Source organism: Somniosus microcephalus, chromosome 5 (assembly GCF_052327205.1).
Source record: "Somniosus microcephalus isolate GS21.2 chromosome 5, FLI_Smic_1.0, whole genome shotgun sequence".
Lineage (NCBI taxonomy): Eukaryota > Metazoa > Chordata > Chondrichthyes > Squaliformes > Somniosidae > Somniosus > Somniosus microcephalus.
Genome location: NC_140991.1, coordinates 321,955,165 through 321,975,620, shown reverse-complemented (window position 1 = coordinate 321,975,620; position 20,456 = coordinate 321,955,165). Strand labels below are relative to the sequence as shown.

At 45.9% G+C, this 20,456-nt stretch overlaps 1 protein-coding gene across 4 annotated transcripts in view; it reads left to right on the top strand.

The window, feature by feature from the left end:
* nphp3 (nephronophthisis 3) overlaps window positions 1-20,456 on the top strand; it is a 99,330-nt gene that overhangs the window by 27,118 nt on the left and 51,756 nt on the right. For all 4 annotated transcript variants that reach the window (XM_085989329.1, XM_085989331.1, XM_085989328.1 and 1 more), the window contains 2 exons: window positions 1,871-2,023; window positions 10,262-10,395. In XM_085989329.1, the coding sequence (XP_085845455.1) occupies window positions 1,871-2,023; window positions 10,262-10,395 (287 nt within the window). The remainder of the gene's footprint in view (window positions 1-1,870; window positions 2,024-10,261; window positions 10,396-20,456) is intronic.

Below are 20,456 nucleotides of genomic sequence, written 5' to 3'. Positions count from 1 at the left end.
TTTTCTTCACTACTTCTTCACAATATTGTTAACTATCTCTCTCTTCCTGACTTTTTCTCACTCTTTGTGTAAGTCTCTCCTTTCCGCTGTCTGCGCTCGCTCTCTCTCTCTCTCTCTCTCTGTCTATGTATGTCCCTGTGTGCTTCTTGCACATGTTCCTTCACTAATGTGTTGAATTTCTCTGTATTATCTTTATTGTAGCTCAGGGCACACAGTGAGATGGCGTGCCACATGCACTGGATTGGGATTACGGGGACAGGTTGCGCTGAAGCTGGTACAGCATGCACAGATGAAAGAGAAACTTGTGTTTGGGTTGGCAATTGATGCTGGGGTCAGGCAGCACTCCAGGAGGAGGTGGGAGGGGCTGATGTCTGCCGATATGTGAATGTACACAGATATAAAGAAAAATAGCGACTTTGTGCACGTATGTAAACTGAAACGATAGCAGCTGAATTTGCATACAGATTTGCACATAGTAAATCGAAACTTTGGGACAATTTGTCCCAATGTTTATTCTTTTACCCGGTCACTTAATCATTGCAAACAGTTAAAATGGTAGATTTTAAAATATTTCCATTCTTGACTGGTGAACCATAACATATATAAATTCTTAAAATCTATCGGAATGTGCTCACTTTCATGTGCTATGATAGAATTTGAAAATGTTGGTGATGGTTAAAGAGTTCATAAGTGTCAGTATTTCTGTGCCTGACTTTTTCTCATTCTTCCCTCCTTTTTTTAATTATAATTTAATGATTCCATTTGCTTATATTCTGCTTTGTTATTTCTGTCAGAACTGTCCTCTATACTTTATAGCTCAGCTCTGAGAGAACAGCTCCGCGAAGCCATTGGCAACTGGTTCACCATCATAAGAATATAAGAATTAGGAGCAGGGAGTAGGCCATACGGCCCCTTGAGCCTGCTCCTCCATTCAGTAAGATCACGGCCGATCTTTGACCTCACTCCCCTTTCCCGCCTGACCCCCATATCCCTTGATTCCCCTAGAGCTCAAAACATAGAAACATAGAAGATAGGAGCAGGAGTAGGCCATTCGGCCCCTTGAGCCTGCTCCGCCATTCAATGTGATCATGGCTGATCATCCAAATTCAGTACCCTGTCCCTGCCTTCTCCCCATATCCCTTGATCCCTTTAGCCTTAAGAAATATATCCAACTCCTTCTTGAATATATTTAATGAATTGTCCTCAACTGCCTTCTGTGGTAGAGAATTCCACAGGTTCACCACTCTCTGGGTGAAGAAATTCCTCCTCATCTCAGTCCTAAATGGCTTACCCCTTATCCTTAGACTGTGACCCCTGGTTCTGGACTCCCTGGCCATCGGGAACATCCTTCCTGTATCCAGTCTGTCCAGTCCTGTCAGAATCTATCGCGCTCTGCTTCTGTCTCCTTTCAAAAGTTAAAGTAGCAGAAAATTACATCGACACGTTCATTGCATATATCATCATGTAGATGTATTTTTCTGGTAAGTAAGTTTTTGAAAGGATATGATCTGTATTTCTGATGAGATTTAAAAATAAACTTAATGTGACAGTAAGGTAGATGATGATGGGTAAGGAAAAGCGAAGTGGATAGTTAGGCAGGAGTGGTAGGGATTCAGAGAAGTACCTGCAAATATTTACTCGCAGGTCTTCCATTTTCATACCGGCCTGGCCTCTCGAGGATCGCACTGTGATCCGGGCACTAATTTGTAACGACTTCATTTTGGTGCTGCAAGCAGGACATTACACTGGTGACTCTGGCTACAGCAGCTTTAGACGTTTCCTTTTGGTTCTGTTGAAATCGAACTTTGTGTTTCAATTCTTTTATTAGTTGTGTCTCCTTAAAGCTTGGTGCCCTCTTTGTGTCTTTCAGCTACAGGCACTCAGTGTGATTACTGGAGCGGTGGGGTCCTGGGAAGTGAGCCGTCTATGGGCAGCATGATACAGCTTCAGCAGACGTTCCGAGGTCCAGAGTTTGCACAAAGTTCGATAGATGTAGAAGGACCTTTTGCCAATGTTAACCGAGGTAAGCTATTAATTACTAGTACAGGAAACTCTCTTTTAACCGGCACCTAAATATCCGGAAATCCCTCTTAACCGGCAAAATTCAGGAGTAGGTTCAGGTAAGTTTTACTATATATTAGTGGCCATGTCACTGGGGTTCCTGGATCTGTGGCCATGTAACCGGGGTTCCTGCACCTGTGGCCGTGCAACAGGGACTCCTGGATCTGTGGCTGTGTAACCGGGGCTCCTGCACAAGTGCCGTGTAACCGGGGCTCCTGCACAAGTGCCGTGTAACCGGGGCTCCTGCACCTGTGGCTGTGTACGGGGCTCTCGTACCTTGGTAAATATACCTCTCTGTAATCCGGACTTCTTGATCAACCGGCACCACGCCGGTCCCGTCGGTGCCGGATAAAAAAGAGTTTCCTGTACTGAGATTAGACCATTCGTTTCTTAGCATTTAAGTATATTGGGCCATAATTTGCTGTGGCAGGGCATCTAATGGCTTCTCAAAGGTTTTTTAAAATCTTTGCGTGGCAAGATGCTGAAAGTGTGAATTAATAACGGCACAACGAGGGAAACTGGGCACCTGGGACCCGAGTGAACAGGGCAAGCAACCGTGCATCTGCTTCACCAATCCGATTGAAGCATTAAATGGCCCAGAATTTGCGGTCAGCGGCGAAGCAAAGGCGTTTGCTGCTGGCCCCGAAGAAAGCTGCCCAGAGATCTCACCATCTCTCTGGCGAGAAGTTTGCCTTTTTCGACAAGTAAGTGATTTCAGTGCAGTACAGTGGGGAATCCCTAATGCAATCTGCTGTGACATTAAGAAGCTGTCTAAGCAGCCAATCACATTGCTGAATTCTCACAGACAGGGAAGCAGGAAATGAGAACCCGCTTTTATCTCTGACTTGTTACAGAGAGCAAAACAAAGATCGGGGCTTTCACATGGGAAATAATCACAAACAAACTTTAAAAAAAATATTAAATTTTTTTTTTAAGTTTCTTAAAAATTTTAATTTTTATCATGGAGAAATTTGACACTATACAAAATAAAAATTAGTTTTTCAGGGCCATAATGTTTGTTTAGCGGTCAATACACTGTTAAAACCCCAGTTACACCTAATCCAACAAGGCCTAACTTTTAATGGGTTATTTAACAGCGATATTACCGCGGAAACGACTAAGGGCTGGATTTTCATTCAGAAGTCGGGAAGGAGACGGGACTATAACTTTCAGGTTTTAGTCCCGCCTCCATCGAGATGCAGCCAATCCACGTGATTTTCACTTGATTGACCTTGTTGAGCCCGCCCAGCAGGCTCAGCAGGCCAATTAAGGGCCACCATGCAGCAGGTGACGTCACAGACTGAAATTTCATCTGTCAAGACGTGTTGACAGATGAAATATCAGTGTTTCACAGCTGTTTGAAGCTGTCAAACACTGACAGTCTGAGTTCTAACCTGAGTCCTTCTACGCAGACTCAGTTAGAAATCTCGCCGGCACTGAAAGCTGCAGGCTGTCACTTTTGACAGATCGCAGCCGTTCTGCTTTCTGTGTCGGCTGAATGATGGACTCCCGAAGCCTAGAGGAAGGAAGGCTTTAAAGGTAAGTACAGGTAATTTAAACTTCTTCAGACACTTTAGACACACCAAACACACTTACCTTTGCACTCATGCACCCATCACTCACCTGAACACCGACATCTCGACCCCTCCAAGTCCTTCAACCCGACGGCCCGCCTGCTCTAACCTGGCGTGGTTTGGAGCCGTCGGGAATCCCACACGACACCCTTCAAAATAGGGATTAGGCTAAAAACTGCCTGTTAACTACCTGTTAACAGGCAGTTAATTGGCACTAATCCCTTCCCGCCTCGGGTCGGCGGGTCCCAGTGCGGGGCCGGTACCCGCCTCCTTTGAAACTTACATGGAGGCGGGTTTTGGGCGGGATGGTGTCGGGACCCCCAAATTCGGGATTTTAGCCCCCCGCACGCCTAAAAGCCCGCCTCACGGTACACTGAAAATCGACCCCCAAGTTTTCGTCAGTTTCTCTGATTGCCGGCTCTGTTGTTGGGTGGCGCGGGGGGTGCGGTTTGTGGTTCCGCAGCACAGCCAGTGTCGGAGCAGTGAATGACTGATCGCAACTTCAGGATTTCCCTATTTGGATGCGCATGTGCTACATCCTGGAGTTGCGGTCAGTTTTAAAGGGGTAATAACAGTGAATGCTCTATTACCCACCGCAAATTCCGGCCAATTGTGAAATTAACAGCGCAGTGACTGAGAAGGAAGTGCAAGTTAGAATGGGTGAATTCAATATCAAATCAGGTACAGAAAGCGACATAAAGAGGGGGAAATAAAGATTGGATTAAGGGAAAGAGAAAAAGACAGAAAGGAGAAGTTTAAAAAAAAAAAAAAAAAAATTTGACTTTTTAAAAAGTCTCCAACAATAATTAAAACTTGAAGGAATGAGATTCCACACCTGTAATAGTTAAATGTTTAGTGCGTATGTACCTTTAAGAGGAACTATGTTTTTGAAGCCCCTGTATACTGTAGTACCAGTAGTAACCACTCGGGTATATAAGCCTGTATAGCGTCTTGTGTAGTTAGTTCACCTCCAGACTTTGTTCAGTAAACACTTGTTAAATCAACTCCTGCATTCCGTGTCTCCATTAACACACGGATCTAACAGTGGCGACGAATTAGAAACGAACTTACCTGCAATTCGGCAGCACCTCGAGATCGATTCCTCAGACGAAGGTCGAAGCCAGAGGCAAGAAAAAAGAAAGGGAAGCTGTGGTTTCACCAGCTAAACGGGCTGGTGGCAGGTAGTGCACTGATCCTTCCTGGGCTGCGGCGGGCTAGAGCTCGATCGGGTGGCTCTGCAACGGGGCCGGGCAGCGAGTCGGGAAGCAGAAGCAAGGAGAGAGAGAGGGTGGAGCACTCGGGGCGCGGCCGGTGCTGCAAAGCAGGTCGGCGTTCAGACCGAGCAGAGGGAGGGGAAAGTCCCAGAGGGTCCGCTCCACGACGGGAACGGTTCTCCAAGTAACGGAGAAACTATTGAAGCGATATATTAAAAAAAAATAGAAATACCGTGAAAAGCTGCAGGTCGCAACGGGAACCGCGGAGAACAGTGTTGGCAGCAGCGGGAAAGCACGGGAGGCGCCATCTTAACTCGGCGGGGAAGAAAGAAAAGCGCGGGAGGCGCCATTTTGATCCATCGGGGACGGAGGAAAAGCGCGGGAAGCGCCATTTTAGATTTTCAAGATGCCGAAGACTGGCAATATTACTGCTTTTGATTAGTGATATAGAAGATTGGACCACATATGTGGAAAGAGTGGCGGTATATTGCAAGGCGAATGAAGTAGCGGATGATAAGGCATCGGTACTTCTAAATCTGATGGGCGCAAGGACATACGGGCTGTTACGAAACTTGATCACTCCAGTCAAACCGATGGACAAGAATTTTAAGGAGATTGTTGATACCTTACAGGAGCACTTAAACCCAACACCGCTGCTGATAGCGGAACGATTCAAATTCTTCAGGAGGAATCAGCACAAGAATGAAAGTAACGCTGATTACCTCACCGAATTACGAAAGCTGTCAAAGCACTGCCAATTCGGGGCAGGACTGGCAGATTCTCTACGAGACAAATTCGTCTGCGGTCTCCTAAGTGAAGGAACACAGAAAAGACTACTTTCTGAGAAAGATTTGACACTGGACAAGGCTTTCAGTGTGGCTGTATCATACGAAGCAGCAGCAAGAGGAGCTGCAGAGATACAGCAAAAGCCACAAGACTTCGGCACCCATGAAATGACATGGGGTTTCGAGAGATGTTATTGCTGCGGCAGATCCACCCATGACCAGAAGGAATGCTGGTTCAAGGACAAAGCATGCAGGCAATGCGGAAAGATGTGACACATTGCACGTGTATGCAGATCTGGAAAGCAATCCGCTGACAGTAAAAAGGTCAATAAGGAAAAGTACAGAAAGGTACAAATGATGACGGACAGTAGCTCCGAAGACCAGAAGAGCGATAGCGACTCCGGAAACAAGAGACTAAGCTGTCTCAAATTACATAATGTAATTGTCAAAGAAGATTACCAGACCATTTGGGTTACCCTCAGGATAGCGGGGTCCCCAGTCAAAATGGAGCTAGATACAGGATCAGCTCTGACCGTCATGAGTCGACGGGATTACGAGTGGCTATTTCCGCATATACCTTTGAAAGACACATCCATTATCTTGAAAACGTATACGGGGCAGAAAGTATACCCCAGAGGGAAAATAAGGGTGCCTGTTTTATACAACGGCAAGGAAATACAGAAGTTGTATTTATACGTTCTGCAAGATGGTGGTCCACCGTTGTTGGGACATGAATGGATCAGAAGGATACGTTTAGACTGGCACTCCATTCAGGCACTGACGGTGACCAGTAAGAAAAAAACCGATGATGATGTCATACCTGGACGATTAAAAGAAATCTTGGCTAACGCCAAAGAAGTGTTTCAACAGGAACTAGGAACCCTGAAAGGCGCCACCGCCTCAATAAAAGTGGAAGATGCGGAATTCCCAAATTTTTTAAGGCAAGGCCGGTGCCATACGCAATTCGTCCAGCCGTCGAGGCAGAGCTGGAGAATTTGGAAAAAGCAGGTGTGTTATCCAAGGTAGATTGGAGCGAGTGGGCAACACCCATCGTCCCGGTCATGAAGAAAACGTTGAATAATGATAAATCTGAAGAACAGAGAAAAATTCGCATCTGTGGGGACTTCAAGGTGACTGTTAAACCCGGTTCTTCACACGGTACAGTATCCTCTTCCGAGGATAGAAGATATTTTTGCCTCACTATCCGGAGGGAAACGTTTCACCAAAATTGACTTAGCACAGGCATATCTACAGATGGAGGTTGAGGAGGCCTCTAAAAAGTATCTCACAATAAACACACACAAAGGCCTGTACCAGTACAATCGACTGGTTTTCGGAGTGGCATCAGCTCCGGCTATCTGGCAAAGAGCTATGGAGCAAGCCCTGCAAGGGATTCCGGGGACTCAATGCTACCTAGACGACATCCTTGTAACAGGAGAAAACGACAACGAGCACCTTGCCAACTTGGAGCAGGTGCTCACAAGGCTGAGAGAACGGGGCCTACGAGCAAATCGCCCCAAGTGCGAATTTTTCCAGAAACAAATATCATATTGTGGCCACATAATTAACGAGGAAGGGTTGCATAAGTCACCTGAAAAAATTGAAGCGGTCGTAAAGGCCCCAGCACCTGAAAATGTCTCTCAATTAAGGTCGTTCCTGGGATTAGTAAATTACTATCATAAATTTTTACCGAACTTGTCGACGGTTCTGCACCCTCTTGACGCACTGCTACAAACGGGAGTAGTTTGGAAATGGAGCGAAGACTGTAAACGTGCCTTCCATAAATGCAAAGGCTTGATCACGTCCAGGGAAGTGTTGGCTCATTACAACCCATCACTGCCAATCAGACTGGCGTGCGATGCATCCCCTTACGGTGTGGGAGCAGTATTATCGCATAAATTCCCTGATGGCTCGGAGCGGCCGATAGCTTTTGCGTCACGCTCATTGAACTCAGCTGAGCGTAACTATGCCCAGATCGACAGGGAGGCACTCAGCCTGGTGTGGGGGGTGAAGAAATTCAACCATTACCTACACGGACAAAAATTTACCTTGTTGACTGACCATCAACCCCTCGTCTCCATAGTCAACCCTAAAAAGGGCGTTCCCATTATGACAGCGCAAAGGCTACAGAGGTGGTCCCTTTTCCTAGGGGCACACCAATATGACATAGAATACAAAGGAACAAAACAGCATGGGAATGCTGACGGGTTATCGCGCCTACCGTTGCCAACGGTGGAAGAGGCGCCTACAGTGGACCCAGTGGAGATGTTCCACTCGACCATAGTGGAATGTCTACCGGTGACAAATTCTACCATTTGAAAAGGAAACGCGAAATGACCCGACTCTCTCACGAGTCTACGATTTAACGGTGAAGGGATGGCCAGCACATGGCGAGCCACTGTTGCCAGCATTCTCGCAAAGAAGAGAACAGCTGTCAGTGTGCCGAGGAACCTTGATGTGTGGATCCAGAGTGGTGATTCCACCCAAACTCAAGGATAGAGTGCTAAAGGAGCTTCACGAGGGACATCTGGGTGGAGTGAAAATGAAGAACTTAGCCAGAGCGTTTGTGTGGTGGCCAGGTATCGATGGAGACATCGAAGAAATGACCAAGAGCTGTCTAGGATGCCAGAAGGTCCAAAACGCCCCACCACAAGCCCTTCTACATCCATGGGAGTGGCCCTCATCTCCATGGCAAAGGGTACATATCGACTTTGCTGGTCCATTTATGGACTCAATGTTCTTAATCGCGGTGGATGCACACTCCAAGTGGCCGGAGGTAATAAAGATGTCCTCCACCACCACGGAAAAAACCATCACAGTATTAAGGACCATATTCGCCAGGAATGGGCTGGCTGAACAGATCTGTTCTGATAATGGACTGCAATTTGTATCCGAAGAATTCAGGAAGTTCTTAAAAAACAATGGGGTTAAGCACTACACGTCCGCCCCATACCATCCCGCCACCAATGGATTGGCTGAAAGGTTTGTCCAGACCTTCAAGAAGGCCATAAAGGCTATGGGTAATGAAGGCATTAATCTACAACATAAGGTAGATAACTTCTTGTTTGCGTACAGGAATGCAACACGTGGTTACAAACCAAACCCCCGCCATGATGTTTTTCAATAGAAGCCTAAGATGCCGGCTGGATTTGGTCAAGCCAAACGTCAGAAGGGACGTAGAGAACCGGCAATTCAAAGCATGAATGAAAGGCCAACTAGAACCTTCCAGATAGGTCAACCAGTTTTGGCCCGGGACTACCGTATTGAGAAATGGCAGCCTGGAACTATTTGCACACGACTCGGACCGCTGATGTATACCGTGGACATTGGAGAAAGCATAATAAGGCGCCATGCTGACCAGATCATAGAGTCATCCGAAAAAGGACAACCTACACCACAACTCTATACACCTAGTGATGCAGCAGAGATACCCATAGTATCTACCTCCGATCCGGTGATACTGGAACCAAATGAACCCGACACTGGCATTGAAGCCGAATCGACCTTGCCAAAAGAACCTACTACACCACCGAGGCGTTATCCGGACCGAGTCAGGAAGCCTCCAGAGAGACTGAATTTGTAATTGATTAACTTCAGCAAATGTGTATATTATTGTTCTTGTAAAAATGTTATTTAATGATTACTTAAAATGTTATGTACTATTTATCTAAAAGGGGAGGAATTGTAGTGTATGTACCTTTAAGAGGAACTATGTTTTTGAAGCCCCTGTATACTGTAGTACCAGTAGTAACCACTCGGGTATATAAGCCTGTGTAGCGTCTTGTGTAGTTAGTTCACCTCCAGACTTTGTTCAGTAAGCACTTGTTAAATCAACTCCTGCATTCCGTGTCTCCATTAACACACGGATCTAACACCAGAGAGGTTGACTGGCATTAATTAACACTTATCACATTGTTAAAAGGGTCCTTACATTGAAATGGACAAGGCTTAACTTTCTGTGGCCAGTTTAGTTCGGATGTACCGCGCAAGTAAAGGAACGTCACGGCGTTCAATGCATTTCAGCGGCGTGCCAGACACTGAGATGCAGTTTTCGCAAAGCTAACAGCAGAGCGACGGGTCTTGGACAGCAACTTTTGGACTTCCGCGTGTAGTCTCACGTCTGAAGTTGCTGTATCATTAGCCTCACTGTTATTTTGACAGCAAATTCTGGGCCAACGGTCCGGTGCTCTGAGGTATTAGTTTAGTGTGCTGTGCTAGGTAAGGTAGGATGTAGGTTCTCGCCTGTAATTTCCTCCTTTGGGGAGTGCCCAGTCTATGCTAGGTCATCTGAACAGGCACTGAGAAGATGTAAAAGAGCTGATTTTTAAAGCTGCATAATTTTTGGAACTAAGTGAAAACCAGTCTGACTTGTTTGAGGGGAGGTGGGCAAAAGCAATTGTACCTGGGAAAGTGATTAAGAAGCATGAGACAAGTTACCATATGTCACTTCAACATAATTTATTGGTCTTGCACAACAGTATAAAATGGAGCTTAAGTTTTAATGTGTTTTGTTTTTACACTTGTTTTATAATCATTATTAATAAAAAGGCTAAAGTGGATGATTAGTGGTATGTGTGAATCACGTTTTTTAAGAGCTGATTTGTTTAATTCCGTTGACTTTTTCCAGATGACTGGGATGTTGCTGTGGCTAGCTTGCTGCAGGTCACACCATTCCTTCCTCAGACCCATTGGAGCAATACAGTGCGCTGTTATCTTATGAATACTGCAGACACCCAGCCGGAAGTGGACACGCTCCTCCGAGTAAGGCAACAATTATCTGCTGTTAGTTAAGTAACTTATTTGTAGATTGGCTCCAAGGATTAGGTACTGGGACTCCATTGCTGGCTAAGCGTGAAATGTTACTGAACTGTACAGACTTTTAATTAAAGGGTAAGTCATGGCAGCAAAGCTCGGCCCCGTGGCATGCTCCTCCTTGCGGCGCTGGAGCTGCGCATGGATACATACTGGACGTCGTGGATATCACATTTAATCAGTTGGTCACACCGCAGGTAAAGGCTGCACAGGCAGGAAGGGAATGGGTGACCACCAGGCAGAGTAGTAGGCGCAGGCAGGTAGTGCAAGGGTCCCCTGTGGCCATCCCCCTCTCAAACAGATATACTGCTTTGGATATTGTTGGGGAGGATGGCTTATCGGGGGAAGGCAGCAGCAGCCAACTTCCTGGCACCATGGGTGGTTCTGCTGCACGGGATGGGAGGAAAAAGACCGGGAGAGCTATAGTGATAGGGAATTCTATTGTAAGGGGAATAGATGGGCGTTTCTGCGGCCGCAAATGAGACTCCAGGATGGCATGTTGCCTCCCTGGTGCAAGGGTCAAGGATGTCTTGGAGTGGCTGCATGGCATTCTGGAGGGGGAAGGTGAACAGCCAGTTGTCGTGGTGCATATAGGTACCAATGATATAGGTAAAAAACGGGATGTGGTCCTAAAAGCTGAATATAGGGAGTTAGGAGTTAAATTTAAAAAATAGGACCTCAAAGGTAGTAATCTCAGGATTGCTACCAGTGCCACGTGCTAGTCAGAGTAGAAATAGAAGGATATTTCAGATGAATATGTGGGTAGAAGAATGGTGCAAGGGGGAGGGATTCAAATTCCTGGGACATTGGAACCGGTTCTGGGGGAGGTGGGACCAGTACAAACTGGACAGTTTGCACCTGGGCAGGACCGGGACCGATGTCCTAGGGGGAGTGTTTGCTAGTGCTGTTGGGGAGGGTTTAAACTAAAATGGCAGGGGGTTGGGGACCTGTGCAGGGAGACAGAGGAAAGGGAAGTAAGGATAGAAGCAAAAGACAAGAAGGAGAAAAGCAAAAGTGGAAGTCAGAGAAATCAAGGGTGTAAATCAAACATGGCTGCAGTAAACAATAATTCTAAAAGGTCTAAGAGTGTTAAAAAAACAAGCCTGAAGGCTTTGTATCTTAATGCGAGGAGCATTCGTAATAAGGTGGATGAATTAGCTGCGCAAATAGATGTAAACGGATATGATATAATTGGGATTACGGAGACATGGCTCCAGGGTGACCAAGGCTGGGAATTCAACATCCAGGGGTATTCAATATTCAGGAAGGACAGGCAAAAAGGAAAAGGCGGTGGGGTAGCATTGCTGGTTAAAGAGGAGATTAACACAATAGTAAGGAAGGATATTAGCTCTGATGATGTGGAATCTGTATGGGTAGAGCTGAGAAATACCAAGGGGCAGAAAACGTGGGAGTTGTATACAGACCCCCAAACAGTAATGCTGAGGTTGGGGATTGCATTAAATGGGAAATTAGAGACACGTGCAATAAGGGCACAGCAACTATCATGGGTGACTTTAATCTACATATAGATTGGGCTAACCAAATTAGTAACAATACTGTGGAGCAGGAATTCCTGGAGTGTATACGGGATGGAGAGTGAAGTAGTTGATTCAGAGACTTGGGTACTGAATTTAAATAAAGGAAACTACGATGGTATGAGGCGTGAGTTGGCTAGGATGGATTGGGGAATGTTGCTTAAAGGGTTGACGGTGAATAGGCAATGGCAAACATTTAAAGATCGCATGGATGAACTACAGAATTTGTTCATCCCTGTTTGGCATAAAAATAAAACAAAAAAGTTGACTCAACATTGGCTAACAAGGGAAATTAGGGATAGCATAAGATCCAAGGAGAGGACATATAAATTGGCCAGAAAAAGCAGCAAACCTGAGGATTGGGAGCAGTTTAGGATTCAACAAAGGAGGACAAAGGGATTAATTATGAGGGGGAAAATAGAGTATGAGAGTAAGCTTGCAGGGAACATAAAAACTGACTCAAAGCTTCTATAAATATATGTGAAGAGAAAAAGATTGGTGAAGTCAAGCATAGGTCCCTTGCAGTCAGAATCAGTGGGGAATTTATAATGGGGAACAAAGAAATGGCAGACCAACTAAATACATATTTTGGTTCTGTCTTCACAAAGGAGGACACAAATAACCTCCCAGAAATACCGGGGAACATAGGGTCTTATGAAAGGGTGGAACTGAAAGAAATCAGTATTTGTAGGGAAATGGTGTTAGGAAAATTGATGGGACGGAAGGCCGATAAATCCCCAGGGCCTGATAATCTACATCCTAGGGTACTTAAGGAAGTGGCCCTAGAAATAGTAGATGCATTGCTGGTCATCTTCCAACATTCTATAGACTCTGGAACAGTACCCATGGATTGGAGGGTAGCTAATGTAACCCCACTATTTAAAAAAGGTGGTAGAGAAAAAACGGGGAATTATAGATCGGTAAGCCTGACATCGGTAGTGGGGAAAATGCTAGAGTCCATTATAAAAGATGTAATAGCAGAGCACTTGGAATACAGTGACAGGATCAGACAAAGTCAACATGGATTTACAAAAGGTAAATCATGCTTGACTAATCGACTGGAATTTTTTGAGGATGTAACTGGTAGAATAGATAAGGGAGAACCAGTGGATGTGGTGTATTCGGACTTTCAGAAGGCTTTCGATAAGGTCCCGCATAAGAGACTAGCGTGCAAAGTTAGAGCACATGGGATTGGGGGTAAGGTACTGACTTGGATAGAAAACTGGTTGGCAGACAGGAAGCAAAGAGTTGGAATAAACTGGTCTTTTTCCAAATGGAAGGCAGTGACTAGTGGGGTACCACAGGGATCAGTGCTAGGACCCCAGTTATTCACAATATATGTTAATGATCTAGACGAGGGAACTAGATGTAATATCTCCAAGTTTGCAGACGACACAAAGCTGGGTGGGCATGTGTGCTGTGAGGAGGATGCAGAGAAGCTCCAGTATGATTTGGACAGGTTGGGTGATTGGGCAGATGCAGTATAATGTGGATAAATGCGAGGTTATCCACTTTGGTGGCAAAAACAGGAATGCAGATTATTATCTGAATGGCAATAAATTGGGAAAAGGGGAAGTGCAACAAGACCTGGGTGTCCTTGTGCACCAGTCGCTGAAGGTAAGCATGCAAGTGCAGCAGGTGGTTAAGAAGGCAAATGGTATGCTGGCCTTCATAGCGAGAGGATTCGAGTACAGGAGCAAGGATGTCTTTCTGCAGTTGTACAGGGCCTTGGTGAGACCACACCTTGAGTATTGTGTGCAGTTTTGGTCGCCTTATCTGAGGAAGGATGTTCTTGCCATGGAGGGAGTGCAGCGAAGATTCACCTGACTGATACCTGGGATGGCAGGAATGACATATGAGGAGAGATTGGGTCGATGAGGCTTATACTCGCTGGAGTTTAGAAGAATGAGAGGGGATCTCATTGAAACTTATAAAATTCTAACAGGACTAGACAGACTAGATGCAGGAAGGCTGTTCCCGATGGCAGGGGAGTCCCGAACCAGGGGTCACAGTCTAAGGATAAGGGGTAAGCCATTTAGGACTGAGATGAGGAGGAATTTCTTCACCTAGAGAGTGGTGAACCTGTGGAATTCTCTACCACAGAAGGCAGTTGAGGCCAATTCATTAAATATATTCAAGACGGAGTTAGATATATTTCTTAAGGCTAAAGGGATCAAGGGATATGGGGAGAAAGCAGGGACAGGGTACTGAATTTGGATGATCAGTCATGACCTTATTGAATGGCGGAGCAGGCTTGAGGGGCCGAATGGCCTACTCCTGCTCCTATCTTCTATGTTTCTATGACTAAGAAGACCCTGTTCTTGTCCCTGACCTGACTGAGCGCTCTGATTTCAGCTAGTGAATTGACTGTTGTGTTATAACTGGCCTCTGTGTGCCAAGACTAGGGAAGGGGAAAATTGGGCCAGGTCCATTTCATTGATCACATGACTGATGGTGGACAGTACAGTGTATGGATAATAGGTCAGGACAGGACAGGGGTCCTCGGTGATGATGAAATTGAAGGAAATTTCCTCCCTAGCCTGGAGTGTGGTGATTGTCTGCAGCACCCCACCACTGCCTCGGCAGAGACTGGAAAACTCAGCGACTGACTCTGGGGCCTCCCTTCCCCGTGTGGATCAGGACCATTCTAGGCAGTGGAAACTCTAACTTCCAGGGATCCTCCCGTGTTTAAATTAAAAAAAAAAAAAAGAAATACAATCCAGTAACAAATCCTTTAAATGGACCAATGAACAATACACTTCCTGTTGGTTGAATACCCTTCTCGCACTTCGTGTCCAGGCTCCCATGTACACGATGCCCATTGGGAGAGGTGCTGGAGGACTCTTCCCACCTGCATGACCACAATTCACCAAACCTCTTCAGTCAGAAATCGTATGCTTACAGTCCAGCGGCCGCAGTGCGATTTTCAGTGAAGTTTTACAAGTTGTAGCTACCCCACAGCCAAGTAGAAAACACGTTCTATTGAGGCAGCTTCCTCACTTACAGGTAGATGTAAAGAATTGGAAATACAAGTAAATGATGTAAGTAAGCAAGAAAGAAAGACTTGCATTTCTATAGCACTTTTCACAACCACCGGACGTCCCAAAGTGCTTTACAACCAATGAAGTACTTTTTGAAGTGTAGTCACTGTTGTAATGTAGGAAACACAGCAGCCAATTTGTGCACAGTAAGCTCCCACAAACAGCAATGTGAGAATGACCAGATCATTTGTTTTAGTGATGTTGATTTGAGGGATAAATATTGGCCCAGGACACTGGGGCGAACTCCAGTGCTTTTCTTTGAAATAGTGCCATGGGATCTTTTACATCCACCTGAGGGAGCAGATGGGGCCTTGGTTTATCGTCTCATCTGAAAGATGGATGTAATATGAATATGTATTAAGTAAGTGGTCCAAAATAGCACTTGTGCTACTGAATATAATTGGAGTTTGCTGCCAACAAATTTGCAATTCTCTGGCATTAGCACAGACACGTTTTTAAAAAAAAAAACCCCAATAATGTTCAGACCAATATCTTTGAATTATAATCCTCTTTCCTAAATCACTAGTTGTAACTTTGATTTCTTCAAATTGGACTACTGATCGTGACCAGCCCATTATGTCCTCTGCTGTTCTCATTGTGTGTATATATATTATTTGATGAGACGTTAAACTGAGGCCCATCTGCCCTCTCGAGTGGATGTAAAAGATCCCAAGGTGGTGTTTGAAGTAGAGCAGAGCAGAGGAGTTCTCCTGCTGTCCTAGCCAATGTTTATCCCTCAACCAACAGATTATCTGGCCACTTATTTCATTGTTGTTTGTGGGAGCTTGCTGTGCACAATTTGGCTGTAGAGTTTCCTACATTACAACAATGACTACGCTTCAAAAATTACTTCATTGGCTATAACATTTTTTGGGCTACCCTGACGTGATGAAAGGTGTTATATAAATATAATAAGGGGGGCGATATTGCCAGCCCTGGGGAGGCAGGTATAGAGGCGGGACTACCGGGAAAATGGCAGAATTTGGGGGCAGGTACCCATCCCGCCTCCATGCCATCTTCCTAGGAGGCGGGTAGCCGTCCCGCACTGGGTCCCGTCTCCTTGGAGGCGGGAAGGGATTAAAGCCTATTAACTGCCTGTTAACAGGTAGTTAACAGGCAGAAAACAGGATTATCCCCTTTTTGCCCTCACAAGTGCGGGCTTCCCGAAGGCTCCAAAACCCGCCAGGTCAGCGAGGCGAGTACTGGGTCTGCGGGGGTCGGGGGTGCAAAAGTGTGGTGTGAAGGTAAGTGATGGGTGCAAGAGTGTAGAGGTGAGTATCTGAGATAAGTGCAAAGAGTTAGTAAAAGTGTACTTACCTTTGTTTCTTCCTGCAGACTTCAGTCGGTTTGTATGCGGAGAGTCTCGGACCTCCGTGTTGCAAATGAGAGATGGCCGTTGCACTCTCAGATGCAACAACCATCTCATTTCTGCAAAAGAAAGAAGTTTGATGAGGTCTTGTATGCAAGACCTCATCAAACTACAGAGAATGTCACTGTTTGACAGCTTCACAGAGCTGTAAAACGATGAAATGTCATACGTTGGCATTCCCTGCAACCGACTTTCCCTTAATTGAATCATAGAATCATAGAAAGTTACAGCACGGAAGGAGGCCATTTCGGCCCATCGTGTCCGCGCCGGCCAACAAAGAGCTATCCAGCCTAATCCCACTTCCCAGCTCTTGGTCCGTAGCCCTGCAGGTTAGAGCATCCCAAGTGCACATCCAAGTACTTCTTAAATGTGGTTAGGGTTCCTGCCTCTACCACCCTTTCAGGCAGTGAGTTCCAGACCCCCACAACCCTCTGGGTGAAGAAATTTCCCCTCAAATCCCCTCTTAACCTTCCCCCAGTTACTTAAAATCTGTGCCCCCCTGTTTTTGACCCCTCTGCTAAGGGAAATAGGTCCTTTCTATCCACTTTATCTATGCCCCTCATAATTTTATACCCCTCAATAAGGTCTCCCCTCAGTCTCCTCTATTCCAAGGAAAACAGACCCAGCCTATCCAGTCTTTCCTCATAGCTAAGATTCTCTACTCCCGGCAACATCCTTGTAAATCTCCTCTGTACCCTCTCTAGTGCAATCACATCTTTCCTGTAATGTGGTGACCAGAACTGCACGCAGTACTCTAGCTGAGGCCTAACTAGTGTTTTATACAGTTGAAGCATAACCCCCCAGCTCTTGTATTTTATGCCACGGCTAATAAAGGCAAGCATTCCATATGCCGCCTTAACCACCTTATCTACTTGGCCTGCTACCTTCAGGGGTCTGTGGACATGCACTCCAAGGTCCCTTTGTTCCTCTACACTACTCAGTGTCCTACCATTTAATGTGTATTCCCTTTCCTTGTTAGCCCTCCCCAAATGCATTACCTCACACTTCTCCAGATTGAATTCCATTTGCCACTGTTCTGCCCACCTGACCAATTTATTGATATTTTCCTGCAGTCTACAGCTTCCTGAGTCATCGAGTTATACAGCACAGAAAGAGGCCCATCGCGTCCGCGCCGGCCATCAAGCCCTATCTAATCTAATCCCATTTTCCAGCATTTGGTCCGTAGCCTTGTATGCTATGGCATTTCAAGTGCTCATCCAAATGCTTCTTGAATGTTGTGAGGGTTCCTGCCTCTACCACCCTTTCAGGCAGTGAGTTCCAGATTCCAACCACCCTCAGTGAAAAAGTTTTTCCTCAAATCCCCTCTAAACCTCCTGCCCCTTACCTTGAATCTATGCCCCCTTGTTATTGACCCCTCTACTAAGGGGAAAAGTTCCTTTCTATCCACCCTATCTATGCCCCTCATAATTTTGTATACCTCAATCAGATCCCCCCTCAGCCTTCTCTGCTCCAAGGAAAACAACCCCAGCCTGTCCAGTCTTTCTTCATAGCTGAAGCGCTCCAGCCCAGGTAACATCCTGGTAAATCTCCTCTGCACCCTCTCCAAAGCAATCACATCCTTCCTATAGTGTGGCGACCAGAACTGCACACAGTACTCCAGCTGTGGCCTTACCAGCGTTTTGTACAGCTCCATCATAACCTCCCTGCTCTTGCCTTCATTAGCCGAGGCATAGAATATAAGTATCCCATATGCCTTTTTAACCACCTTATCCACCTGTTCTGCTGCCTTCAGGGATCTATGTACATGCACACCAAGGTCCCTCTGATCCTCTGTCTTTCCTAGGGTCTTACCATTCATTGTGTATTCCCTTGCCTTGTTAGTCCGTCCAAAATGCATCACCTCACACTTTTCAGGGTTAAATTCCATTTGCCACTGTTCCGCCCATCTGACCAACCCATCTATATCGTCCTGTAGCCTGAGGCTTCCCGCCTCGCTATTTACCACCCCACCAATTTTCGTGTCATCTGCGAACTTACTGATCATACCTTTTACATTCACATCCAAATCATTAATGTAGACCACAAACAGCAAGGGACCCAACACCGATCCCTGCGGTACCCCACTGGACACAGGCTTCCAGTCACAAAAACAACCTTCCACCATCACCCTCTGCCTTCTGCCACTAAGCCAGTTTTGGATCCAATGTGCCAAGGCACCCTGGATCCCATGGGCTCTTACCTTCCTGACCAGTCTCCTATGCGGGACTTTATCAAAAGCCTTACTGAAATCCATGTAAACCACATCCACTGCACTACCCTCATCCACACACCTAGTCACCCCCTCGAAAAATTCAATCAAATTGGTCAGACATGATCTTCCCTTGACAAAGCCATGCTGGCTATCCCTAATTAATCCCTGCCTCTCCAAGTGGAGACCAATTCTGTCCCTCAGAATTTTTTCCAATAATTTCCCTACCACTGATGTTAGGCTCACTGGCCTGTAATTCCCTGGTTTATCCCTACTACCCTTCTTGAATAATGGTACTACGTTCGCAGTTCTCCAGTCCTCTGGCACATCCCCTGTGGCCAGAGAGGTTCTGAAAATTTGTGTCAGAGCCCCTGCAATCTCCTCCTTTGCCTCACATAGTAGCCTGGGATACATCTCGTCCGGGCCTGGGGATTTATCCACTTTTAAGCCTGCTAAAAGCGCTAGTACCTCCTCCCTCTCGATGCTAATATGTTCAAGTATATCACAGTCCCCCTGCCCGATTTCTATGTCCACATTGTCCTTCTCCATAGTGAACACAGATGCAAAAAATTCCTTTAAAACCCCACCTACATCCTCTGGCTCTACACACAGTTTGCCACTTTGGTCCCTAATGGGCCCTACTCTTTCCCTAGTTATCCTCTTGCCCTTAACATACTTATAGAACACCTTAGGATTTTCCTTTATTTTGCTCGCCAGTGTTATTTCATGGCCCCTCCTCGCTCTCCTAATTTCTTTTTTAAGTATCCCCCTGCATTTTTTATACTCCTCTAGGACTTCCTCTGTCTTTAGTCGTTTGTATCTGCCAAAAGCCCCCCCTTTTTTTCCTAATCCATTCTCGTATATCCCTCGACATCCAAGGTTCCCTGGGCTTGTTGGTCCCACCTTTGACCTTTGTAGGATCATGTTGCCATTGTACTCTCTCAATTTCCTTTCTGAAAGACTTCCATTGCTCCGATGTGGATTTTCCTTCAAGTAGCTGATCCCAGTCCACATTGGCCAGATCCTGCCTTATCATATTTAAAATCGGCCATCCCCCAATTTAGAACCTTTATTTCCGGTCCATCCTTGTCCTTTTCCATGACTACCTTAAATCTCACCGAATTATGGTCACTGTCACCAAAGTGCTCACTTACTAACACTTCTACCACTTGCCCAGCCACATTCCCTAGAATTAGGTCCAGTACCGTCCCCTCTCTTGTAGGACTTTCTACATGCTGGCTCAAAAAGCTCTCCTGGATGCACTTTAAGAATTCTGCACCCTCTAAGCCTTTCACACTCTGACTATCCCAGTTAATATTGGGGAAGTTGAAATCCCCCACTATAATTACCCTATTATTTGCACACTTCTCTGAGATTTGCCGACATATTTGTTCCTCTATCTCCCCCTGGCTGCTTGGGGGCCTATAGTACACTCCCAGCAAAGTGCTAGCCCCCTTTTTGTTTTTAAGTTCAACCCATATGGCCTCATTAGAGGAACCTGTTAATATATCATCCCTCCTTACAGCAGTAATTGTCTCCTTAATTAATATTGCGACACCCCCTCCTTTCTCCCCCCCCCCCCCCCCCCCCCCCCCTGTCTCGGCTGAAGATTCTATACCCCGGAATATTGAGCTGCCAGTCTTGCCCCTCCCTCAACCATGTCTCCGTGATAGCAACAATATCATACTCCCATGTGTTCATCAACACTTTCAGTTCATCCACCTTATTCGTAAGACTCCTTGCATTAAAATAAATGCCATTTAGCCTTGCCCTACTCCCTTGTGCCGTTACATATTTGCTCTGCCTTCCAGTCTGACTTATTTTTTCCTCTATATTTGGCTGTACATCACCCTATT